We start from the raw sequence: 26,046 nt of genomic DNA, 5'->3' as shown, positions 1-26,046 counted from the left end.
GGATGATTGCTTTTCTGCTATTTACTTGGCGGCACAGTTTGCAAGCAACAGATCTCTGTAACACCCATCTGAACAAGGTGGCCAGGGTTGTGGGTAGGTATTCAGGGCCTCCAGCCTTGGGCACAGCACTGTGCTCTGTATAACTACTGCAGCACAGGTAACTGCATGGCTCATGGGAAGCGATGGTGAGAGGAGTTGCCTCATCGCAGGGCAGCGGGTGGTGTGGTGAGCCAGCCCTGGTGGGAGAGGGTGGAAGGGGCTGGCAGGAGGCAGCTGCAAATCCTGATTTTTGAACAAGAACCATACCCAGCCACCATCAAGCACATTTTGAAATGTCTTTTAAACAGGGCCCTCCACAGCCCTGCTGTGGAGTGAAAGGGGCTGCGGAAATCGATTTATCAGGAGTGTTTAAAGGGTGGAGCTGGGTACAACAGAAAAGGAAAGGCGTTTCAGTCTTGCTGTATGCGATTAACAGAACAAACAAGAAAAATAATAGCACCATGTGTGTTTGTAGGATGGCCAAGGCCTTCAGGGCGACAGCCTGGGCACAGGGGATGCCCAGCCGCAGGGGACGGCGAGGGATGTTCCTTCCTCCCACCAGCAGCTCGTCACATCGCATGCGCTGCCCACGGCCCGAGATGCACGTCCAGATCCAGCCTTCCCAGCAATTTTTGGCGGTCTACAGGCGACAGCTCACCGAAGACCCACCTCCCCACTTGCAGGTTATGGTACACACAGCGTTTACAAATACCAGTGCAAAAAAACAGGAAAAACACCCCAAATACCACAACGGCTTGGCAGAGGCCCCCGGCGCTGGCCGCTCAGAGTGTCTGGACGCTCGCCTTGAGCTCAGCACCACGGGCTGCCTGTGCCGGCAGCTCTCCGTTCCCCTCCAAGGGAGCGTTGGCAGCCAGCGCCAAGGGGTTTCGGCTGATCACCAGGTCCAGCTTGTCTCCAGCCTCTGAGATCAGGGGGACGGCCAGACAGCAGTCAAAGTCTCTCGTTCGGATGCGGTTTACCTGCCGGGATGGATTTAGGATGTGCCATGGGGAGGAACAACAGAAACACCACGTTTGTTAGTCAGAAAACGCAAGGCTGGTGTTAAACCCACACCTGTGAACCACACAACACCCGGGGGGACTCTGAGTGAGGGGTCACAGCAGAGCTGAGCAGAGGCCTCCCATCAAGCTGGGCACGTCCTTGCTTAGCTGAGAAAACACTCAATATCTGGTAGAGGAAGGGAAAAAAGTCTCGATCAGGCATAAATCCTGAGCCCTGGAGTCTAGGACTGTATTGTGACTATTAAACTCCACAGGGCTCAAAATCAATTCTCCAATTCAAGTCTGTGACAGAAAGGTTGTGATTTTCCATGGATTTTTTTTTTTTTGCCATCATGGCTTTTACTGGCTTTAAATCTGTGATGTGGGGTATTCAGTGCCTAGAAGACAAACACAACACAGACTCTGAGGCTTCAGTCAACCATTTTCAACCAGCACTGTTCTTTTTGTCTCTTGCAGATCTTTAAGCACATTTCTAGGCTGGGTCACCTGCAAGAGCCACCCCAGCTCTCCCGCCTACAGCTACTGGAGCGCCTGGGCTTGGTGCCACGACAGCCCCAGGATGGAGGGGGCTGGCAAATGGCATGGGGAGGGGAGGCAGGGAAGGGAGAAAGGAATTTCCCACCCACCTTTGGAGTGAACATAACCCCTGAGGCCAGGCATTGCTTCCTTCTCTGGATAAGGGCTGGATGAGGCCATGCAACCTTTGCATCCAAAACCCTTTCCCAGGATTAATGCGTGCCCACGGAGCTGGGCTCTGTGATGGCAGCAGTGTCCCCTGCCCTATCTGGCATCCACACAGCTGAATCCAACACCGCTCCTTACAGAGAAATAAGTGACTAGCGACAGTCTCCAGACTGTGCACGGACGAGGAGAGAGAAGCCATGAGTTTGCTCTGCCTTTGCTCCATGCTGGCCAGGCGGCTCCAGAGCAAAAATGAAGTTAGTGCAATGCCATGCTCTGGCTAATCCATCTGGCTGAGGCAGAGGGTCCTTAGCAGGGAACTAGGTGTTTTGCTGGCCTTCAGAGCTGGAGCTTGCTTGCAGACACATCATGATGCCCAAAACCAGCAGCACTGTGGAGCATCCTCAGCAATGCATCTCTGCCACACGATGGCAAATCTTCTCACAGGTAGAAGCCATGCGGCACAGCGTATCAAAGGGGGGGGTCTCAAAAGTCTCCACTCCGCCCTGTTTAGGATTTCGGGCACACCTCCCGGAGCACTTGGCACTCGCAAAGAGCGACACATCCAACATTCAACAGAAAGGCAGCCTAGAGCCTAATTAGCTTCTTGTTCATTCTTGCACCATCTTTTATTTGAAGCCGAGAAGGAATAATTGTATAGCAGCCAACTGGCTAGAGACCATAACAAGCTTAAACAAGGTTCCCCACAGCCCTGCCAGTTCTCCAGTTACCTGCTGTACATAATATATTGGCTCTGACTCTACTGCTAACAACCCCCGCCTAGAAATTAGTAAAACTAAACATCTTTCTGGGTGTTTCCAAATATGGTCACAATATCTGCATTTCCAAATGGTGGCAACTTTTCCAGCGGGGTTGCACTTTCTCAGTTGCTATTTGAGTTGCCCCAAAGCAAAACTTGTGATTTTTCATCCATATAAAGTTCCTTTCCAAGCTCCAAAACTCACCATGCTCTTCTTGTCCCTCTGGTAGGCAGATATGCCCAAGTTACATTCATTACAGACTGTGCTTCTGACCAGAGTTTTTATTCTGTTTCTGCATCGGTTGTTTCAGATCAAATATCTTTTGAATAAAAATATCCATGAAAAACAATTTGCTTGAAGGATGGTTTGTTCCTAGAAGGCTGTTAGTTGTCAAAGGCATGCACCGAACTTCATGAACACTGCTTAATTCCACAAGGGGAGATTCACTAGAATGCATGTTGGTCAACACAGTCTAGTTCATCCAAAAATCACCCTCTTACACGATAGGAAAAGGACCGAGGGTGAGGAGGGAAAGCAACACAGCTTTTTGGTTGTTTTGGTTTTGAGCTGCCTGAGCTCAAAATGGCCAGTGCTGGGACAGGCTCTGTATGGAGATGCTCCCTGGGATAGGTGTAACTCTAGGGGAGCCAGCTTTGCTACCTCGTGATTTGTTACTGTAAGACACAGGTCTCAGTGAGAGCGTGGTGGTAGGTGCTCGCCTAGTTGGCTAACTATTACCTTTCATTAAAGTTAGTGCTGCCATGGGTGGGTCTCACTTCTCTCTTCCTCTCAGCCACTCATTCACTCCGTCCCAGCCTCCAGAACTGCATTTTGCATTTATTACCTGAAGCACTCTGTCATATGGCTTGAGGCCACACTGATCTGCTGGCCCATCCGGACGGACCATATTTACATAGACACCTTTTTCTAACAGGCCGTCCGACACACTGAATCCAAAGTCTTCGCTCTCTGCGTCTTTGTGGAGTGTCATCTGGAGGGGCAGAAACAGAAAGCACACATTTTAATGCTGCAGAGGCCAGAGATGTTCAGGGTTGGCAGGACAGCAAGAGCACAGGCAACATGTGTGGGCCTAGAGCAATTCTGCCATGTGTTTCCTGGGCAGATTTTAAGAAATCAGCTAATGCAGACTGAGCCTTACCAGTCACCACCAGCTTAGGTGGATGGCATGGACAAGTATTCTGGTGAGTGGCCACACAACAGGCCTTCCCCTTGGATGTGGAAGGAAACACAAGCTGTGTAATACAGACTGAGTCGTTGTGTGTCACCCAGGGAGCAGGCTCAAACACAGAGAGTGTTACTGGTGGAGCGTTGCCTTTCCCAGCCCAGGCTACGCATGCATCCTGTGTGCACCCCAAACCAGCACATGAAAAATCGACGTGTTCACAGGGAATTTTCAATGTAGTGTGTCAAACGCGAAGGCAGCTCATTTTTAACAATGTCACTCAGCAAGAACATCTAATCTGCTTCATATTATTCACCAGTTCTCTTCAGAAGCTTCGTACCAGTACGTGTTGACTTAGTGAGGACAAGAACTGGATAAGCTCACCCCCCTTCCCTTGATCACAGTCACAGATGAGGAGATGTGCACTACTAGAACTGTGTCTTGCCACAGGGCGATACTGGGAGCCAGGGACAACTGATTCCCCCCCACCATAACCCCTCTTTGCCTCCCATGAGCTGGGAACTCATTAGGCTCTGGCTCCACCATCATGCTATGGGCTGGGGAAGCCTCACAGCTGTGCAGTCCTTGGGAAGGATGGAGCCCAGGCTGACGCGCAGGAGCAGCCCACCTGGCCTCAAACTCATCTCCAAACACAACCAGCACCAGATGCTCCAGCAGAAAGAACAGCCACCCCCTTACATGCCTAATTACACAGCTCTCCTCCTTCAAGAATGAATAAGTTTTATTTAAAGGTGCATTTGCCATGCCCTGAAGGACAAGAGCAGATTAAACATGAAAAAGTTGTTTTTCCCAGCTACCCTAAGTGCAGGTTTCGCTCTAAAGTCACACTAGGAAAGAAAAAGGCAATCACATTTTTTGAAACCTCTCCAGATCCCTTCCCTACTTGCGTTCTGCATTAACAGCTTCTACAGTTAATTACTCCTTCTAATTGCCATTGCCTTGTACCACACTTAAACTGGCAACATTTACCTGGGGACTGAATTCAAACAAGTATCCCATCAGTGAAGCCCTACCATGTGCACCCATTTAGGAAAGGCTGGGGGTGAAGAGGAAGGGGAGAGAAAATAAATTATTTCTCAGGAAAAAGTGGCCTACGGAGTGGTGCGTGCCACTGGAAAAGGGTCAGCAGGTCTCCATGGGGCCATACATGGAGCTCTCTCACCTGTATCTGTAGCACCAATTAATGAACCACAGAAAACAGGGACCTGGAAATCTCATAAAATAAGGACAAATAGCAAAGCACAGGTTTGAACCCCACCAAAGCATGGCAGCTAAGTCCCGTTACTCTCCTAAAGAGAGGCCTCTTCTTCTTAATCTGAAAACCTCTGCTGCACACCTTGGTCGGGGACAGCTTTGGCAGGGAACATTTACCAACAGTCCCTTTGAACAAAGGATGTTTTCTACAGGGTTGCAAAACACCCAGCAGCTTTTACCATCGAGGGGGGCCACAGCCAGACCAACCCTCGGCTACACAGACCTTGTGAAACTCGAGGGGGGTAGGGGACATGATTTCCTGCATCTCCTTCTCCATCTTCTTCATGTCCAGGTTCCTCTCGTTCTTCTTGGCAGGGGAGCTGCTGCCCTCGGTCTGTCCGTCATCACAGCCGGTGTTGGCTTTCCTCAACGGGCTCAGTCCCGATGGGTTGACAGAGTCCAGGAGCAGCTTGCTGCCCTCCAGGCCCAGGTTGTGTACGCTCCCCGTCATGATGGACGCCTGTAGGGCAAGGGCACAAAGTCACTCAGCTGAGCTGGCAGCAGGAAGGGACGGACCGCGTGGCAACAAAATTGGCAGAAAAGACAACAGGGGGGCACTCTGGTTCTTGTTAATCGGAAAGGTAACGACCAGGAAGCTCTTTCATTTGGCTGTAAGAGCCATTTTCAGATGGAAGAAGCATCTGTGGAGTATCTCCTATCCAGCTCCCCATGGCAGGGGGTCGGAACTAGATGGTCTTTAAGGTTCTTTCCAACCTGAACCATTCTATGATCTTTTTGATGTCCCCTTCTACACAAACAGGGGCAGGCAGGCCTCATCTGGGGATCTTTTGGGATTCAAGATGGATGAACATCCTGATCTTGGGGCTCCCAGAGGGACTGGTGTCTGCCTGGATCTCCAGCCTACGTCAGTGTGCTGCAGCTCCCCGTCAGCATCGCCCCGTGCTGGCGAGGCCCCAGGAAGGCCGTACTTCGGACTCCACAAAGCCCAATTCAGCAGAGAAATTAGAATTTTATCTGTCAGTAAATGGGAGCCTTCACTGAGTAAAACTGAGTTAAAAATATGAAATTAAGTAGTATTTAAGCCTGGTCATCCTTGATAACATCCATTAAATGATGCCCCTAAGTAGATTCGACTCCATTTTGCAATGCTTTTCACTAATGAGATTACATTGATCAAAGCTAACGAAGGAGTCAAGAATCCAGTCTGCGGAACCTCAGCTGGCTCCAGGTCCCAGAGCCCACTTAAACGGCATAATGAAAGCCATCATCATTTCAAAGTTCAGGCTCCAAGGGTCTGCAGCCCCATTAAATGTCAAAAGGTAGAAGAAAGAGAAGGAAAGGTAGGGAGCAGATAGCAAAATTCAGCAGTGCTAAATATGGCAAGCCAAAGAGCAATAGCTCCTGTGCACAGGGGAAATACCATCTAACTAAACCTCTAATCACGGCCCTCTGGCTCTTTGCTCCAAGCTGGAACAAAGGCAAATAAAGCAGATTCGGGTGGCAGTAATGAAAATGCCAGCACTACCCTTTTAGCTTGTGAATTTCCTAGCACTTGCCAGGTCCTCCTGAAAAAAATGACTTAATCACCTTGAGTTTGGACAAAACTCAAATACCTGCTACCCGCTGGAAGGATGCTGAGTTACCACATACTTGGATTAACAAACGCTGTGTTGTGCAGCCAGCCAGGGTACGTTCGTTCATTGACCTCAGGCAGCCTTGGACCTCCACAGGACACCGTGCCACACCGACACCGGCACTGCAGGGCCACTGAGCAGACCAGAAAGATTCCCACTCTTACTACTGACTTTGGTCAGGACTTCTTTTACCCAAGACCTTCAGGGTCCCAAACTAACATGTGATGTCTCTAGCAATTCAGCTACATTCTCACTGCCACCATCACCTGTGGGAAAGTTGGCTTGGGCAATTTTTGGTAAGAGCCCCAAGCTGCAGCAGAACTGCAGCAGCTCAGCACTTGACAGAGGCAAGAGAAATCCCAAATCTACTTTCCCTAACATTAGGGCATCCCTGTCATCCACCCCAAGTGTTCAAAGGGCATCAGGCAGGTATCTCACGAGTACCAGGCTCCTGAATTTTAGCTATCTTAGGGCTTCTTGCATGACTCTTGTTCTTCTTCAAATGTAGAACATGAAGGATCAGATTTACGGAGAGAGAGAAGAGAGACCTGACATCAAACCACAGAGCTCGGGAGTTGGGGCTTAGAAACCTGCAATACAGCAAGAGCCCAGAGAACACCGCACCTCCCACACCATGCCTCGTGGAGGACAGTCAAACAGACATAGATGAACAGGTTACTGGTACACTGGATTCAGTAAAAGGTGAGCTGAAAGCCATCAGACTTCTGCTACAAACACCGCATTTCCCTTTGTCCCCAGAACTTTCCAAAACATTCTAAAAATGTGCTAAATTCACCAAATCCCTAGAGGTGTTCATCTTTTTGTAAAATTTCTTTGCATTTTTAAAAGCACTGCTGTAATTGCCAAAGCTCCAAACAGCATGACTCAAAAGCCCACACATCCCCACACCACGGATCTCTGGAAAGTCATGGGCAGAAAGATTATTTTCGCTATCCTGGCATTTCACAGTAGCCAAACAAATCCCTTTTTTTTCACATTAAGATCAGCCATTACACAGAAGGGAAACATCTCTGCATCATTTCAGAGAGGTACTTTTCCTTAAGTAGCCACTAGCGGTTCAGAGAGGCTGATAGCAGCTGCCTCAGCTCATTTCTAAATAAATCCAGGTCCAGGAGATAATTGATCAAGGGGAGAAGTTACAGTTGGTGGGGGTTTTCCAGGTTTTGTTTTTTTGGGTATTTAAGTCAGCCTTCTTAAACAGTTAAGACAACCAATAACATCGCTTCATGCTTCAGCACAACATATGTCATTGAGATTTCTCCCCCTCTTACAATTGCTAATGATGAAGCAGGAAAGAATTAGCAAGTCCCTCATCACTTGTGTTTTCACAGACAGACCAAACCAGGACTTTCTTTTTCCACCTCCAAATATTCAGAAGCTGACTTTTCTCTCTGAAGCCCAAGCAATATGCAGTTGTGCATAAAAGAGCAGACTGCAGAGAGACAATGGAGACCTACTCCATGGGATTTGGGGTTGTACCCCTCTGTAACGGGCATCCTCTGCTGGCTGAAGCAAGCACACAGACCTGGGATGCCCAGAGACCATCTCCAACCCAAAATCTGTGTTATGATGCTGGAGCAGCCAATGCAGTCCAGCAGCTGGCATCTCTCCAGGCACCTCATCAGACCTTGCATGGGGACGCCGTTCCTGCACGACATGCCAGAGCAGCACCCACCACTTTTCAATCTCCTCCCTGCTCCTCCAGCCTTAGGGAACTACCTTGGCCACCGATCACACTTTTAGGGCTGATGGAGGACACAACCTAGTGAGCCTTCCCCAGCCCTCTGTACCCAGAAAGCTGAGGGAGAGAGGAGCTCCCTGGGTCCTGTTCCTCCGTGCAGGCGGAGCCTGCACCATTCCTCCCTCCCTGTGGTGGGAGCCAGGGGGCCCGTGGCTGGGTCCTGCTGGGCAGGTTTAGTGCCCACTGCTCTGCAGTCTCAGGGGAGGTTTTTATTTGCATCCCACAGCTCAGAAATGCAGGCTCCCCGTCCTATAACCGGACACAATAACATGACCTACAAAGCATTTTGGATAAAGAAAAGAGAAAGTGGCTTGTGAAGAGAGGAAACACCTTTATTTCTGCAGGAAGCAATCACTTTCTCAGATTTTTCCAGAGGAAGGCTGGCTGAAAAGCTTCCAATTACCCATTTTACTGAAACAGTTTCCGGCAGAGCAACAGCTGAATGCAAAACGCATGTTGAGCCTGTCTGTATTTGGAGTAAGCCAAGGCTTCAGTCCCAATGGGCTTTTGGGGGCTCATTTTGCTTGGCCTCTAAGTGCATTTGACAGACACTATCTCCCCAAGTCGAAGGCTTACCGTTTGATAAGGAAGGTTTGCCAACAGTCACGTGCAGATTGTTGGCTAGCAACAGTTTGCAAAAAGAGCGTGGAGTTACTGGTGGGTAATTCCTTGGCTCAGGGGAAAAGTGCACGCAAGTAACTGTCTAATGAGATGTAGTTATCCATTAGCACAGCTCCTGAAATGGATTAAACTCGAACCCTTCCTCACACCACTGGCAGCACAGGGATGCTATGGGCGAATAACATGTCCGGGGAAACAGCTCAGCATTTAAGTCAAGAGCAAAATAGATCAGCAGCAAATTCAGAAAAGCGATTTACCTCAATCTCCCTCAAAAGTTCAGACTGGCCGCATGTTTCCAAATCCTCCAAAGCTTCTCCAAAAACACGCCAAAAACTATCCTCGTGAGTGGTCTCAAGGCCATTTTGGCGGTTGGGGTATCTGTTGTAACGTAGGAACCAAACATTGTCAGCACTCTTCTGCAGCGGGATGAAAGCCGCGAGGCTACAGCAAGTGTCTCACCAGTAAAAGCAGAGACTTGAAGAGTCTTCATATACAAAAGCAAACAATATGAACTTTTCAGACAAGAGTCCGAATACGAGACCTCCATGCATTTACTAACGGGGCAAGTGTCCTTCAAAGGAAGAATTAAGTTGGTGTAGTAATGTCAAAGTTCAAAGGGTAAATTAAAAAGTGCCTGTAGGAAGATTGTAGGTTTAGGAAGACGTTTTGGTGAAATAGAGAAGTGAAAGAAAAAAGGATGCGTTATGGGTAAACCAGGAGCCTCAGAGACTGTTAGTACAAAGGCTGATGGGATAGAGCTCAGATCTGAGACACAGAACACCTGAGAAGAGAGAGAAAAACACAGAGGGTAACAGACATGGTGAGAAAATGATAAATACATTAGGTATCTATGAGAGTAATAATGCAAAGGTGTATATAAAAATGATTGCCCTAGGCTGGACAAGTAAACACATGCTACAGCAAGCAATATCGACAGTGTCAGTGCATAACCCATTCAAACCGAGTTTCATTTGCTTGGGGATGACCAAGGAAGTGAGCTCTTACATTCAGGTCTCTCTGTGCTACATGAGTCATTGAACCCACAGCTGTGTACAGATTGTTACCAGTTCTGTCTACAACAGAGAACGAGGACAGTGATAACCTCTCAAGCTGGTGCAAACATGTGTTAATGTGAGCACTGCATGTGTCCCGCTGGGGAGTCAGCGATTTCCCACCCAGTGGTTTCGGTGTCTCTTATCTCTGACCACAAAGTCAGGTTCAATTCTTGGACTTCTAAAGCAAACAGCAATTAAACATGCTGAAGTCCTTCAAACAAACTAGAGAAGTAGGTGACACTCTTGTCCAGCCACTGCTTACTGAACGCCGGGCACTGTGAAACCTGGATCATCAGTGTTCAGGGTAACGGGAGCCTCTTAAAGGAAACTGTGTCTGTGGTAAATCAAAATCACAATAAATCCACTAATGTATCATAGGGAGATACCCCAGGGGGGCAGTGACATTAGAACAGCCTTAATGCATCTTCCATGCATCTTATGCAGAGCTGCATGGACAAGGCTCCACCTCTGCAACATCTGGCAGCTCCCTGCATGGCACAGCGGGCATCAGTGCTAACAGGAGGGGACACTTACCCACCAGGGCCACTTAGCAAAGTCAAAACATTTTACTTGACTACAAGTCAAAGAGAGCTTAGCTTCAATTAGACATGTAATAACTCCTTGGGATAGTAACAGAACTCTTTTTCCAAATCTGTATTAATAGCAAAGTCTTCAGCACTTGCTTTTCATCCAGTGGTTTAAATGGCAGTTTATAGCAGGCAGAACCTCAAACACACATACTTTTGTTCCTTGTGGGATCATGGCCTGTCTGGAGAGTGGTATCTGACACGGCTTATTTTATTTTAAATTAACCCCCTACCTTTCGTCAGAATCAGCTTGTAAAGCAGCAGCCTTTAACACCAGGCAGAGAGGTCAAAAAAACACCCAGCAAGACTTTATAAAAACAAACCCAAATTTCCCCCCATAAGGAATTTTCAATTCTTTCCCCTTACTCATTTCCTTCCTCTGCTCCCAGGTTTCCTAAGAGGCAAATGTCCCTTCCAGTTACAAGTTTCTTGCCTCTCAGATCAGCAATATAACAAACACGCCCAGGACTCGGATGAATCAGTACAGGTTCTCACACCACCAGGTCAGCAGGATTTTCCAGGCTAAAGGCAGCTGCGGTTAGAGACTTTTTGTTTTTCTCCCTAATAATAAGGGCTCAGCAGCATGAACCGTTTCACTTGCACTTTGATATCAGGGCTCGGAGCCCTCATTAGGGACATGCGGGGCTTCGAGGGCTCAGATTTGCTAACTTCAGCTGCCAGCGGCCTCGCTGGGAAGGCCGAGAGATCAACGACCTCTGCGAGCCGGCTCTCGCTGAGAGGCAAAACAAGAACAAAGTCTCAGCCGCTGCCAGCCTTCCTGCCAGTTTGATCATCTTTAAATAGGTGGAAATGGCCATGAGATGTTCTAAGGGTTTTGTTTTGACAAACAAAAATTAAGGAAAAATAATTAAAAAAAAAAAAAAAAAGAACCGACAGTAACAACACGACACACACGACTATGGGGACTCTGGAGGATGTCAAGGGGAGGGTTAGTTACGAAGCAACGAGGCTTGGCTACCGTGTGTGGTTCACTGAGGGACAGCCTCTGGCCAGGGCAGATCCAGCAGGGTTTTCACCCAAAGAGAAGGGCAGCTGCAGCCTCCTCCGTGTGCTTGGGTGGCCTTGCAGGATTTCTCCCACTCTGGCTGAGGTGGGGGATTAGCTCGACCATGCTCACTTGGCATGGTTTTGTTTGTGTGTTGGAAGGGCCGAGGTGTGATGGAAAGAGAGATCCAGCCACACCTTTGGGAGATTTTAACTTGGACATGCAACCTCATACTGGTCCTACAAGAGCTTTGGTTGGTCTTTTTGGCTTTGTGGCACCAAGGTGCTGTGAAGCTGCATCCTCACTCATCGTGTCTGGCCAACACAACGGAGGACAGCCCTGGCCATGACTACTTATTACAACACCTAAATGATGAAGGTACTGCAGCCTTTCTATGGCAGGAGTAGGAGACATGGTAAGAACCTGTGGTCCATGCAGCTGAAACTGCCCTAACTCCAGATATAAATGTCACCTGGCCATGGCAGATGTGCCACAGAGCTATGCCCAAGGCAAGCTGGCAATGTGGAGGTGGTTTGACAGAGCAGACCAGCACCCCAGCACCCCACCCCACAGCTGCCTGATGCCAAGATGGGGGCATCAGTGGCCCTCCCCACCTCTGGCCGATCCAATCCATGACATTCAGTGTCCTTGTACCCTCACGTTTGCAGAAGGCCCCATCTGCCTCCTCCCTCCCCTCCGTACCTGCTGGGCTTGTCCCAGTCGTCTTCACTGAAGCTTCCATCCATGTAGGGGTAGTTTTTCCTGGGGTCCCCAGGAGGGGTGCTGCTCTTTTGCCTGCTGTGTCTCCATTCATGTGGATGAAGGGCAATGCCCGCAGCCTGAGGTATGTACGTACCTAGGGAAGGCAAGCAGCGGGGATAAAGAGGTTAAAACCTGGTTAGAAAACTGAAATGGAGTAAATCACACTGAGCCAGGACAGTTTCCTTCCCCAAAACCCAAACCTGAGGCCATCTGGATTACACTCCACTTCTAGTTCAGTCTTTCAAAAGGGGATATTCTTCCTATCTCTTCTTGCTTTAACCAAACCAACTTCTCACGATTAAATGGACCGTTAATGTGAAACCAGACAAATTTTACTAAGTTTGCCCCCAAGGATTTTCCCATACTGCAAATCCCAGATGCAAATCCAACACTTGTCACAAGGTCTCCAAGTCTCACGAGGAGCTGCCTGGACAGAAACCTTCCAAAACAGAGCATTCCTCAGCAACGTCAGTGCCATCTGCAATGGAAATAAATCTCCCGAGTCCCCTGCCTACCTCCTCCTGCCCATTCAACATTTCAGAGAAATCCCCACAGCCCTTCCAAGAAACATCATGCACTTCCATCACACGCTGTGCCAAACGAACAGGAAGAGGTAACGGAGAAACACATAATTAAGGGAGACTTGACCTCCCAAACAGCTGAGAGCATTGGAAATACCCGAAGACATTGCCAACGGTTTCTTTGAAAATGCCAAGGCCTGTTATTTCACTTAGCTGAGTGTTTCCTTTGTGTGTTTTTAAAGGTTAGGCTGCTCTGGAGAGAGCCCCAGAAAAGGGCCTGCCAACATTTTACAGCAGTCGGGAGCATTTGCTGTTTGCCAGAGCAGGAAAACAAGGTCCCTGGGTGCAGGTCCCTGCAGTCAACAGGCAGGAGGCTGGGGCTGGGCACAGGGGGCCAGGGACCGCAGGGACGTGTGTGGAGCTGTCACTTGGATGCCACCGCTTCCACTGCCTCCTTCCCGAGAGAAGGGCTGGATCCCTGGGATTCAGAGCCACCTGGTGGCATGTTCCCACCAGGCCCAGCACAGCTCCCTTGCTCAAACACTTGCCTGATTGGTTTCCTAAAGCTGTGGATGAAATTAAAACCCAGGAGGCTGCAGAGCCTCATCTGGGGGTTTCCATTTGGAGAGTAAACCCCAGACTCAGTGTTCCCCAGGACACCCTGCATCCTGCCTTCCCTACCCATCCCACAAGCAACCCTGAGTCTCCTTCTCACTGACCCTAGCATCCCTCTTCCCAGCCAGCACTAGCACACTGCCACACAGCAAAGTGCAGTTACCAGGAAAGATCAGACAGCCCCTGAAGCAACGTTGTCAGCTATGGATGTGGGGTAACGGCATCAGCCCCACTCCTGGCAACTCTGTGTTAATCACTCGCCCTCAGTTTACAGGTAAAAGCAATTGCTTTGCTAAATCCAGTGTCCGATTTGTGTTAACATCCAATTAGATGGAGAAGGATGGCAGCATTAGCAAGGCCAGGGGATTCCTTCTTAACAGAGCTTCCTGTCGCAAAGGCACTGCCAAATTAAGACTTCAGACCTAGGAGGATGCAGGCACGGTGGAGGTGAGATGCTGGCACAGTGCTATCCTTTCAGCTTTTCTAAGTCAGACTGCAGTAAGCACAGGCAGACACCTTGCTCAGTACACTGAAAGCACTTTGCAAGACCGCTCCTGGAGCACTCCTCCTTGTTTTCACATAATATTCAGGACAGCAGTCTTTTCACCAATTTCCTTTTGCGGAGTTGATTCAGGGTTTTGTTTTGTTTCAACACGGGCTAATAGTAACTTACATCACTAAATCTGAACTGGAATAACTATTTTCCAGTGCTTTCCTCCAAGTGAAAATCTATTCCCACGACTAGAGCATCCTCTATCCCAATTCCATATGTCCGCCAGAAACCACAGCTGAATAAACCTGGCCTCCAAGACACATGTTCATCTGATCACTCACTAGAGAGTTAGAGATCCTTTCTTGCAGTATTACCTTAATTATTTTGTTAAGTGAGTGCTTCTAGTCACAAGACGTTCTTGTGGATTTTAAAACATCCTGAAGAGGATTAATACATTCTACATGGCCTCTCTGGAGAATTAAAAGTGAGCTATGGGCCAAATATTTTTTAAGACATATGGACAGTAAATACTTCCCTGGATTACGTGAATTATGAAGTGTTATAATGGTTTTGAAAATGCTGTGAACAATACAATGCCATATAAGCCAGAAGAAACATGCCAATAAAAACCTAAAATATATATATATAACTCAGAGCACCACATGAACACATTTTAAAATACATTTTGTTCCTTGCTGAAAGCGAGAAGCTGTGCAAGTGCAGTCAGACCACAGTCTTTGGCTCATGTTTAGTCTCTAGACAGACTTGGATGATCAGTCTGTCTTCGCCTTGGGCCAGAGACCCGTGAGAAAAGACACCCTGTCTTACCTTGGCTTCCATACCCAGCATCAATGCCAGAGCCATCCCAGGACTCCATAGCACTGTCCACGCTAGGAATTGTGGTTGAGTATATCTCAGAGAGCTTGCTAGTTTTCTGGGAGTCCGTCAGTTCATCTTCAGGGTCACTCACTTCATTTATACTCCCAGACTTCTTGGGATAGGGTTCTGAAATCAGAATAAGCTGCTTTAGCAGGCACAAAGAACAAGCCTCAGGGAAAGGCTAAGGTAGACGTGGGAGCAAGCCCAGGTACAGTACATGTCCTGAAGAACCTCTTCAGCTCTTCAAAAGTAACTGGGAAAGGCCTATGCATTACAGTTAAAAGCCATACTCTTATAACAAGCTGAAGGAAAAAGAAAAAAAAAAGCCTCTGAGTTTTTAGCTCCTTCTATTCCAAGAAGCCTCCATTTTTCTAAGTTTCAGCAAGATTCCCATGACAACACAACCTGGTCCCAAACTACCACAGCTGAATTTGTAACGCTCCGTCAAGACAGTACAACCTCGGATCAATTCAGGGTTGATCACCACCTCCCCAAGAGTCTCCCATGCAGTCTCAAGACAATGGTGGAACTCCTGGATCTGGTATTTTGAGTCTGAATTTCCCCTGATTAGTGATTGGAAAATTGAAAGCTGAATGCGGATGATGAAACTCAGGCCTTCCCTTTCATTATTTTAGTAATAATAGGCCTTTATTATCATTACGTCAAATTCCCTTTCAGGCAAAAGCTATACAAGGAATTCAGCACAAGCATTCTTGTACTGAATATTTTAAAGTCCTCATTGATTAGATATCCTGTTAGCCATCCACACCCTGGATCTCCAGCTTGCAGAACATTAGCTGGGATAAAGAGGCCCTTTGAAAGTCTGCATTTTGTCAATGAGGACAGATTATCTTACCAAACAAAGGCCAGTGTTCTAAAAGTCCCAATTTTCCGACCATTCAGAAGATTGCTCATCACGATTAACTCAAGATTACCTTGAAATTTCAATTACACCTGCTTCATTCTCAGAATGATTAACAAGTCTCCAACTGGCACTTGCGCGTCAATTATTTCAGCAAGTGGCCATGACAGTGCTAAGTGTCAGCAGGGGAAAAAAGAGTATTTCAGAGCAAGGATCAAGACACTTGGCTTCAGGAAGTGAGTCTGAGGTTTCTTGAAGAGGGATCAGTTCCCAAATTCTACTTCTGATTTGCTAGGTTGCCTCTTCCTGCCTAGTCTTCCTCTATAGCTGCATTGCTATACGTTTACCAAACTGCTTTGAGATCTACAGAAATGTTATGATTAAGAGTGATACTACTTTTCCAGAAGCAATACAGACATCCCACGGGCCACTTGCATCCCCCCCACCCCAAACCAGGTTCCCCAACTCACTTTCCATCTGTTTCTTGATCTTCAGAGTTACTGTCTCCCCCGCCATCTGCAGCAGGTGGATGGCTTCGCTCAGCGGTTTGCCCTTGAGGCTCACGTTATTAATTGCTAATATTCGGTCACCGACATGGATGGCTCCAGTTCTGAAGAGAAAGGGTGCTGTTAGAAAGCTCAGAGAGGCAAGCTGCCTCAGGCCATTTAATTCTCAGCACTTTAAACGTGTCTCAGGCTCCCCTTGCTATGCTGTATACTCCTGACCATCACCTGTATATGTACATACATATATGCACACAAATGTATGCACACCTTGGGTCCCAGGCCCCTCAGTAGCTGGGACTTCAGGCCAACTTACATTTGAAACTCTTCAAAGCCATGAGGATTTATATGGTAAAAGCACAAGCACTTCCAGTGTGAGATACCTACAGGTCGTCACACACGGAACTGATGGGCATGTTTCACACCGATGGACAGAATTATGAGACAAAGCTAAATGAACAAACAAACAAAACCCCAGCCCAACACACGGACTGTGAATGCAAACATGAGCTGAGCCAGTTGTAAATCAGCTTACGATATCTTTTAAGTCTCCCCCCATGCAGCTAGACCACTGTGCCACATCCCAGCACTGACTTTTGCTCTCGGATAAATAAATCCTTAGGTTCAGCAACAGCCAGGAATGAACTAACAAGTCACGGCAATTCTCCTCCTCCTCCATCCTTCCCCCGGCATCTGCCCACAAACATGGTCTCACTCTACCTCTCCCCGTGTTTGCTGCACTGCTCAGGGAAGAGCAGGCAGGGCAGGACATGCTCATTGCCAGATCTGGCAGCCAACACGGGACCTTTCGCTCGCTGCTGGCTGTGCTGTGCTCACCACACACGCACTCCAGCTCCCCAGTGCCAGCACACGAGAGCAGCAATCCTCTCCTCCAGCACCGCTACGAGGTTTAGCTAACAGGGACCTCACATGATCAAGGCAGGAGAAGATGCAAATCTGCATGGTCATATCTTTTTGCCCACGGCAATGTGCCTCTCTCCAAGCTTGTATCTAGTCCAAAGTGGACTGCTGTTCCTGCAGAAATGGGATTTGATATACTATCACAGGCAAAAGAGCTACTTGTGTTTCCCCCAGATGTGGAACTTTAGCAGGAATGCTGCTGTGAAACATCTACTGTATGTAAATGGAACCAGGAAACGTAGCCAAACAGCAGACAGAACTGATCAGCCCGCTGCTGCTGCTAAAATATTCCGACAGGTTGTCACGATGGTCCCGACCAGCCACTAGATGTCCGTCTTGTCCCATCCAAATCAGCCTTAAAAAGCCCTCAGGGAAAACTTGAGTATTCAAATAAATTATAGATTGCACTGCAACCAGAGTATGTCTTAAAAGTTTCATCCACGTAGTCAAAAAAAATCAAGCTTAACTGCTGACACTTTAAATGCGATCCTGTGCTGGCTGCAGTGGCTTAGATTTTAGGTTCTCCTGCTGTAGCACTGAAGCAGGAACTGATCTTTCACGGGGACACATCTCTTCCCCACCGTGACAGGCCAACCGACCACCTCAGAACAACACAACTGCTCTGCAGAAACCATGAGACTCCCTCAGCAGGGAAAACAGAGAAGCTGTTAAAGAGAGGTACCATTCAGCCAGGTGTTCCCTTCTGGGGAAAGTAAATCAAAGTGCAGTCCCCCCAGCTGTCCATCTCCAGGCACTCCACTGGGGACAAGCACGCAGAAGCCAAACAGGAGTGTCAGAGAAAGCTATTTCTAGCAGACAACCCCTGTGCCTCTCCATCATCACCAGCAGGCCTTGATTCACCTCAAACAGCCTTAGGAGCTGCACGCTCCATGCCCCTTCTTGCCCAACCGACACTAGAAAAGCAGAATTGAGCAACAGGTAAGGTTAAAGGAGTAAACGGGGCTGCAAGCACTCTCCAGAAAGTGCTAGAGGAGAGGTGACTGCATGCACGTGGCAGGGATTTACCTGGGGCATGCGCAGTTCCAGCATCCCTTTTTCCCCTTGTAAACATGGTCTGGTGCTGAGCGCTCCTGGACAAAACCTTCTTGCAGCCACCCACATCTATTTGACCAGGTGGCATTAGAGGAGACTGCTGAGCCCTTAAAAGCACTTTAAAATGTCAGCGATTGCTGAAAATTGCTCCCAGAGAACCATTAAACCTCGACCAGAATTGAACAGTATTGGCCCTTTCCCCAGGAAGGAGGAAAACAAGTCCCATGGTCAAGGGTAAAGCCACAGGCACTGAAGGAGAGGAAACAGAGATTATGTGGGAGAGAGCCATCACTTGACACTAACCCAACAGCCTGAGCTGCCTCCGTACGGTCCTATAGGACGGCACACATACAAGGGGAAAAATGCTCAAGGTCAAGATAAAACCCAAGTCATCTGCATCTGAGGCTTTTCAGCTTAGACAGCCTGTCACCCGCTGTGACAGATGTGTCCTAGACAGCTCCTAGAGGACACCCTGCCTTCCCCAGCACCGAGCGAGCGTCTGCCGGAGCCGCAGTGCAGACCTTCGCCTGTGCCTCTACAGGTACGGCCCGGAGTGTCCCCCTTATCAGATGCCAGGACTCAGCCCACCCCACACTGTCGCTGCTGAAACATGTGCTTTGCTCCAGGAAAAGCCAGGCGCAGCTTTGGGTTTAACTCCTGACCTTCAGAAACCTGTCATGCCCTTCAGAGCACGGGTAAAAGGGTGCCTGTGGCACAGAGATGGGTAGTGTTGACAGGAAAGGGACAAACTATTATAAAACTAAGAACACCCCTCTTCCCTTGACAAGGTCAAGCCACTCCTTTCTGCTACTCCCAAGAGAAAAATGTGCACCATCTCAGCAGAAAAATATGCACGTTCCTGCAGGCAGGCTTCATCCCAGTGCTCCTCACCCTCCCTGAAAGAAGCCAAGGTTACCTGGAGAAATCCCCACACTGCGCTGTCCCCGCACTGTTCCTCTGTGCAGGCACTGTTATTCCTCAGCCTGCTACAGTGAATGTGCTGAATGGCTCTGTTGCTCTTCTCAAAAGGCTTTTCATTCCTTGCTGCGTGCCAGTTCCTGATCAAAATTCAATAGCACCGCAGCACTTGCCTGCACTACTTTTCTCCGCAGAGCAATCGCTGATGTGCATCCAAGTTCGAAGGAGGAACAGCCACAGCACTGCAAAGGGAACTGAGAGCAACAAGGGTACAAAACCATCTACTGATGCCTGACAGCATCTGGGTTTCCTGTCCTGAACTTCTCTTGCGCTGGGCTGCAGGTAGAGTGCAGGACTGCTATGCAGAAAAGCCTCGGATACTCCACTGCTGGCATTTTCTAGTGAAAAAAAGACTGAATCCTACAGAGTGGGCAGTGACACAAAATCCCCAAAGAGAAGAACCACTAATGACTGAGCTCATCCCTCTTCTTTGCTTCTTACTCGGTTTTCTGTACCAAAGGAAAGCAGTGGAAATGCGCAGCACTGTACGTGCTAAGAGCTCGAGGAATCCGCAGCAGAAAAACGCACTGAGCTGTGTTACTGTTCAGCTCAGAGGGAGCTTGGCCTTGAACCAGAAAGAAGCAAAAGGGCAGATCTGAAGTCAAACTTTGCCAAGGTCTAGCACTTCACACCTATTTGTTCAGAGGGTTTTTGCTGCCTGTTAGACAGCACAGGGTAAGGCAGCCCTGTGAGAAGCATGAGTCAGGGCTGCTGAAGTGATCTATTTACAAGTCACATCTACTGTATAGACAGAATAATTAAGATACAGTGCATGACTCAGTTCCACCTTATATTCTCAGCAGTGTCCTGATCCTTTAAATCCCACGCATGCACGTATATTCAGACACAGGCACACACACACACACAGCCAACCTCGCCGGCTGCTGAAGGTAAATCTGCACCTACATTTATGCAGTATAAATGTCTGCCGCTCTCAGGCACACCAGCCCTGCACTGAGATACCTCCACATGTAACAGAACAAGCAACCAGCAAAGATGGTTGGAAGATCCCCAAAATCTGCGGTTTCTGTAGGACCCAGTGCTGCCATGGCCATAAACTGTGGTTTAGCAGCAGGTGAACCCTGGCCAGAAGGATACGGTGCTTTCCTGGGCAGGCTGGGCATTCCCCATGTAAAATGTAGCATGGGAAATCAGACTAGGATGTACCTCAGTGGAAGAGAGGCAGATAACCACATTTTCCCAGCTGCTGCATTCAACCAACGCACTGGATCTGACTCTGCCAGAAGTGCCCTGCTTTGAGCCTCTCTCATTGCCCTAATGGCACAGTCCTGACCAGCCCACATGTCCTGAACGTGGGTCTGAAAAGCCAGACCAGCAAGGCTGCCCCTGCTTCACAGTGCGTGGTACCTCCATAGCACCTTTCCTTTTTAGCAGACAAAATGGCTAAAACACTTAAGAAGAGTTGCAGAGATGGCTTTGTAAACTTCAAGACCCCTTCCCACATCAGTTCAACCCCTGTGTTCCCAAACCTCACCTTTCTGCCAGCCCTCTTTTTGTCAAGCCTGAAATGACGATGGGATCGAAAGGTTCCTCTGTCCCAGAGATGGTTATTCCCAAGGGCCCGCCGTATCGCTTCAGTTCCACTGTGTAGATAATAGCACCGGTTGTCTCCTGTTCATCTGGAAGAGAAAACGGGAACGCTGAGGTTTTTTCATTTGCCATATGAAAGAGGTCATAGGAAAGACTTGCAGCACTTAGAAGCAAAAGCCTGAAGGCAAAAGCCTTCAGCTATGCTCATACCGAACAGGATTTTAACCTTCCAGACTCCATTTAAGGGCAGAATAACAAAAACAGACTATAATCAATTGGAAAGTGGTGACCAGACAGGCAGAAGCCCTTATCTTTGTTGGTTTGCACTACCTATTGGGAAATGTCATTAAAGTGGACAGGCACCAGTTTGCATCAGGATTTCTGTACCAGAGTTATCTTCATCCTTTCTAATCTTCAATTTGACCAGGTCTTCACATTGCCTCAAAATCTGCACAGCATCCTCCATTGAGCAATTGTCGAGTCGGATGTTATCAATGGCTAACAGCTTGTCTCCCGGCTCCAAGGTGCCAGTTCTACGGGGAAAGAAGAAGAAAACTAAAGTACATTTGTATTTGCCTTTCAAATCCCGCAATGCATTCAGTTCTGCAGTGGTGATAACAATATTAGCTTTTTCCTCCCCTTTATCTTTTCTGGGAAACAAGCGTGAACAGAGTCTGGGGCAATTATAACTTCAAGAGAGGAAGTTTGTGTAAACATGCATCAACCCAGAACAAGGCAGGAAGATTACTTTGCTGCTCTCACCTACTTAGATATACAGCCTGGGTAACCTACGGCACTCAAAACTGCCTGATGTTTAACTGACAAATATTCTACCTTTTCTGGAAACTCATGTACAAGCAGTCTTAGAAACCAGCCCTCCAGCAGCATTAAATCCCCCTGAAAGCCTTGCTATGAGGTGTTGGGATCAGAGGTGCAGTCAGCGAAGGCTGAGTTATTTGCACAGTTCTCCACCAGCACCCACAACTCATTCACTCCGCTCACCTGGGCCGGAGCTGAGACGTAGCAAACTACCTGATGAGCCATTGCACCTTATGGTATAGAGATGTATACGTATGAAGCCCTTTAGCACATGGTCTTAGATACTAAACATTCATCTTCTAGAGGGTCTGCAGACCTCTGAATCTGCCCTGGCCATCTTCTCCATTAGCTCAACTCTATTTGCTTCAATAAAGACAGTTTTTATTCCAAACCCTACTGTGGTCTAAGAAAACCTCTCAGGCTGACATCTGCTTGAATGCTGGCAAAATCCAGACCCAAGTGCTACTACTGGGACATCTTTCTGCATCTCCATACTGGACTGGATATTTTGCCTTGGGTTTAGCAGGCAGGAATTTCTGTACTCACCTATGCGCTACACTCCCCTTCTTGATGTCAGAGATGATCAAAGGCTCCCCAGGCTTTCTGCTCGCAGCTGTAAAAGAGACAAATGGGTACAACGCTCATTCTGCTACCCAGGAGGGGAGTGGTTAATGGGGAAAAGGAGCTAGGAGGAAAGGGAATTTATATTCCTTTGACAAAACGGTGCTTCACACTTGAACTCTGGAAGCCACAAGAAGGGAAAAAAAAAAAGGAAGCAAATCCCTGCAAATGTTTGTTGGTTGTCCTTTAAGGGGAGCCTGCGAGGTGTCCAGCAGCAGGAGGTGACACTGCCCAGCACTGCTGACACCCCCTGGGTATGGCAGGGGTCAGGCATTAGCACTGCTGCCTCAGGAGCACCCAGCTCAGAGCTGTGGCTAACACAAGCCCTTCCCTGGTCTTGAAGTAAAGCGGCCTGGGAAATTTTCCAGGTGGAAAATAACCCCGGAAAAATTGTTTTCCAGTTGTTTCAGCTCCCCAGACAACTTTGTTATACAACTGGGTAACTCAGGGCTGCTCTCAGCTCTGGAGCTGGGGGTGTCCAATCTTCCTCTCCCTCCCCAGCCTGAGAACTTTTTCAGCCCATGAGAGATGTGAGGATGCATCTCTGGGAGCATTTGCATTTTCAAATTTGCCATCAAGACCTGCTGCTGTCTTGAGAAACCCAAGAGAGATTTCTGACTTGACTCCCTCCTGACCTCCCTGCCATCTGCATGACGAACAGACACCGAGAGCATCCCCTCCACCCCGCATCAGCCCTCCTGCCTCACTATGGGAATGGCATCATCTCATTTAAAGCTGACGGAGCTGCTGTGCAAAAACTGCGTGGGAAGGAAGAAACGCGCAGCATCTGAACGTATCGGGTGCAGGTCAGAGATTACAGCTTCGGAAAGGTGCCTGGCATCAACCACAGAGATCCACCTGCTGGAGAGTGCCCCACAAAGTCAGACATAAAGGAATAAGCCCTTTCTCTTACCAACATCTCTGCTCTGGCTTTTTCTGTTGTTTACATTCGTTTATGAGATTTAAAAACATACATACTTTGTCCATCACCTTTAAGGATACCCTCTCGCAGATATAACTGAAACTTCTGCACCAAACAGCACAAAAAGCCAGCCAATTTCAGCTGCAACACGGCCGACTATAGAAGTCGGGTCAGACAGTAAAGAGCAGACCATGACTGATTTTATAACAGTCACAGCAATGCGACTGCTAGATGATACAGAGCTGGGAAGAATTATTTTCCCCATATCTTACTGGAGTGTGGTGCCGGGCAGGTTTGAGCTAGGAATTCACGCTCAGCTTGTGGCCGTGGGTCAAAGAGAAGCAGGGGGGCTGTGGAGGTTCACCGAGGTTGCCTGTACTCAACCTGTCCGTGGCACAGAGCAGTTACACCGACACGTGCTGGGCAGCTCAAGAGGTGGGAAGGAAGCATGGGGTGCAAAGGCTGATGTGGCAAAAATCAATGTAGAAACACCCGCACTGGCTGAGAAGGGCACGCACCGTGGACAGACAGCCCAGGGGATGGAGATGTATGGCCCCCTTATCGCTACTGCTGTTCTCTCTCTGAACACACGATGTGATTTTGCTGCCCAGAGGTGCACACGGTGCTGGTCCAAGTGGCAGTGATGGGAGACCCCGAGAGCTCACCCCTCCACCCCAGCCCAAAGGTGCCGAGCCCTGGCACGCAGCGCTGCGTGTTTAATCGCTGCCTAGCCTGGTTCTGTCAAAGCAATCCAGGTTACCACAAATGCTCTTCACTGTGAGGCTTGTTTATTAGGTTCAAAGCAGAGGCGGCATGACAGAAGGGGGTTAGGGAGAGGGCCGCAGTCCTGGTGGAGGGCTGGGGGCAGCCACCTCTAAACCCAACCCAGGCACTGCTGGGACGATGTGTCTGGAGACTGCCAAGACTCAAAAGAGCAATGAGAGGGGGAGGAAGAACAACAAGGATAGAAAAGCAACGTGCCTCAAGCTCTGCAGCACACATTTACCTCAGCACCTGCCTTACAGACCCTGCAACACCCTGGTCCTGGCAAGACCCCGTCCTTCTGCAGCCCTGCAGTAGGTGTCGGCACCGAAGACAGCACAACTCTTCCCATATCCAAAGGGAGTGCTTTGTCCATTAGGAAACAAAACAAATTTTAAGGAAAAATCATTGTCGGTTTTGGGGTGGTTGGTTTTGCTTTTTTTTTGGAAGTCACATTTTCCAGACAGATTTTCTTGAGACCTCAGTTAAATGGAAGAGAGAGGAATGGCATATCCTTGTCCCTACCATCAGAGCATCCAAACTGTGCTTTAATACGTGGCAGCCCTCTCTTTTAAATAACCACTTAGTATGAAATTGAAAGACTGTATAAAACAGTCATTATTAGTCAGTACCTACAAGGCTGAAGGGTAAGTTAAAGAGACTTAATGAATAATCATTCTCTCAAGAGGCATAAGATACAAAGTTAAGATAATGGAATTTCAAAGCACTGAGCATCACTTGCTGTTCAATTTAAAAACCAGTAGTTACAAACTCCAGTCACCTGCCTTTGGCATCCCAATGCCCTTCCTCATGCCCCAGTGCCCAGCTGGGATTTCTGCTTTCCACCCCTCAGCTGGGAGCAGGCTGGCTCCAGCCATGCTGGGACATACACTGCCAACAACCCCGGGCTGCTGGAGCAGGGTGACGACCTGCCCGTGCAGCAGCTGCCCTCTTTACATGTGAGAAAGCTGCAATTTCACCGAAGCTGTGACTCACTCTAGGGGCAGAGGCATTAGGTTTGTAGATTCCTGGTGAGATTCTGGATAAACCATTTCCAATTCACTTGCAATTAAAAAAAAAATAAAACTCAAAACAAACAAACAAAAAACCCCCACCACTTTAAACTACATTATTATTTAGAGATATGGTGTTTGGAGTTAGGACGTGCACAGGTGAGTAAAACCTCTTTATCCATTCATTTCTGCTGTCCATGTGGTTATTTCTCTTCAAAGAAATGGTAATTCTTGGTCTTGGTAATTCTGCTTGCTGGAGGAAGACGTGATTCGGACATCCAGCCTTGCCTCCAGGACTTGCTTTCCCATCCGTAAAGTGGAGACAGCAGCAAAGGCAGCTGAGGGAAGAGATGGTCTGAGACAGAGGCAGACGCTGGAGTACAGAAAGTCACACCTCCTCTTTGCAGGCACTCTGGTTGTAGCCTCCATCTGCCTTCTGGTGGAAGCATGCTCTTTTTCAGATGGATTTGTATTTTTGGTGGGTTTACCAGTACAGAAGATAGTTTAAATCTGCTCCAGTGACCCAGAGAAAGCTCCATAAATAAACAGTTGGTGAATGCAGAAGCGTAGGGTGGGGGAGAAACTCACCATGAAAACGCTGCCTGGCGGTGGTGACAGGGCAGTGATAAAAAGGTGAATTGATCAATACTGTTATTTACTTTTTATAAATTGCTTTCAGTCTCTCGCCACCTCTGCTGGGATTGTGGCTCACTCGGCATTTACTCTCTGATGGATGACAAGGCCAGAAACACATGTCCTTTCTGTGTTTTTAATAGAATGCATAGTGACTCGCATCGGTAAATTATTCCCCTCCAAGGAGCGCAAGCACATATCTCACACGCATCAGCGCTTCAAACAGTTATGAATGCCCTTCGTTATTGATCATGCTGAAGCAGCACTCTGCCAATGTGTAATTAAAGAACTTGTAACAATGCCATACAAACACATTTAAGAAAGCAAATGTTTATAAAGGAGGAAAAACAAACAAAATCAGAAACCCAATAATTTCAGGATAGCTACGGAATGAGAAGAGGAATATAAACAAATCAGAATCGATTACAAGGAGCAGCAGTGAAAACCCAGGCCCCAGAACCCAACTTTTTCCTTTTCCCGTCATTAGTTTTAGCAGCAGGTGCATAAATTATCAGCATATCCAGCAGGATATTTACACCGCCGGAGATCTA

General features: G+C 48.2%; 1 protein-coding gene across 1 annotated transcript in view; it reads right to left on the bottom strand.

Annotated features, from left to right (window-relative positions):
• Nucleotides 1-791: 791 nt before the first annotated feature.
• The window catches only part of GRIP2 (glutamate receptor interacting protein 2), a 77,904-nt gene continuing 52,649 nt past the window's right edge, over nucleotides 792-26,046 (bottom strand). The window contains exons 15-26 of the mRNA XM_035546630.1: nucleotides 22,091-22,157; nucleotides 21,113-21,258; nucleotides 20,670-20,814; nucleotides 16,190-16,329; nucleotides 14,807-14,983; nucleotides 12,290-12,443; nucleotides 9,197-9,317; nucleotides 5,379-5,421; nucleotides 5,310-5,326; nucleotides 5,185-5,268; nucleotides 3,348-3,494; nucleotides 792-1,019 (exon numbers count right to left, since the gene is read on the bottom strand). Of these exons, the coding sequence (XP_035402523.1) occupies nucleotides 822-1,019; nucleotides 3,348-3,494; nucleotides 5,185-5,268; nucleotides 5,310-5,326; nucleotides 5,379-5,421; nucleotides 9,197-9,317; nucleotides 12,290-12,443; nucleotides 14,807-14,983; nucleotides 16,190-16,329; nucleotides 20,670-20,814; nucleotides 21,113-21,258; nucleotides 22,091-22,157 (1,439 nt within the window). The 3' untranslated portion in view covers nucleotides 792-821. The remainder of the gene's footprint in view (nucleotides 1,020-3,347; nucleotides 3,495-5,184; nucleotides 5,269-5,309; nucleotides 5,327-5,378; nucleotides 5,422-9,196; nucleotides 9,318-12,289; nucleotides 12,444-14,806; nucleotides 14,984-16,189; nucleotides 16,330-20,669; nucleotides 20,815-21,112; nucleotides 21,259-22,090; nucleotides 22,158-26,046) is intronic.

The sequence above is a fragment of the Cygnus atratus genome, chromosome 10, assembly GCF_013377495.2.
Source record: "Cygnus atratus isolate AKBS03 ecotype Queensland, Australia chromosome 10, CAtr_DNAZoo_HiC_assembly, whole genome shotgun sequence".
Taxonomy (NCBI): Eukaryota; Metazoa; Chordata; class Aves; order Anseriformes; family Anatidae; genus Cygnus; species Cygnus atratus.
This window is presented reverse-complemented; position numbering and strand designations above follow the sequence as displayed.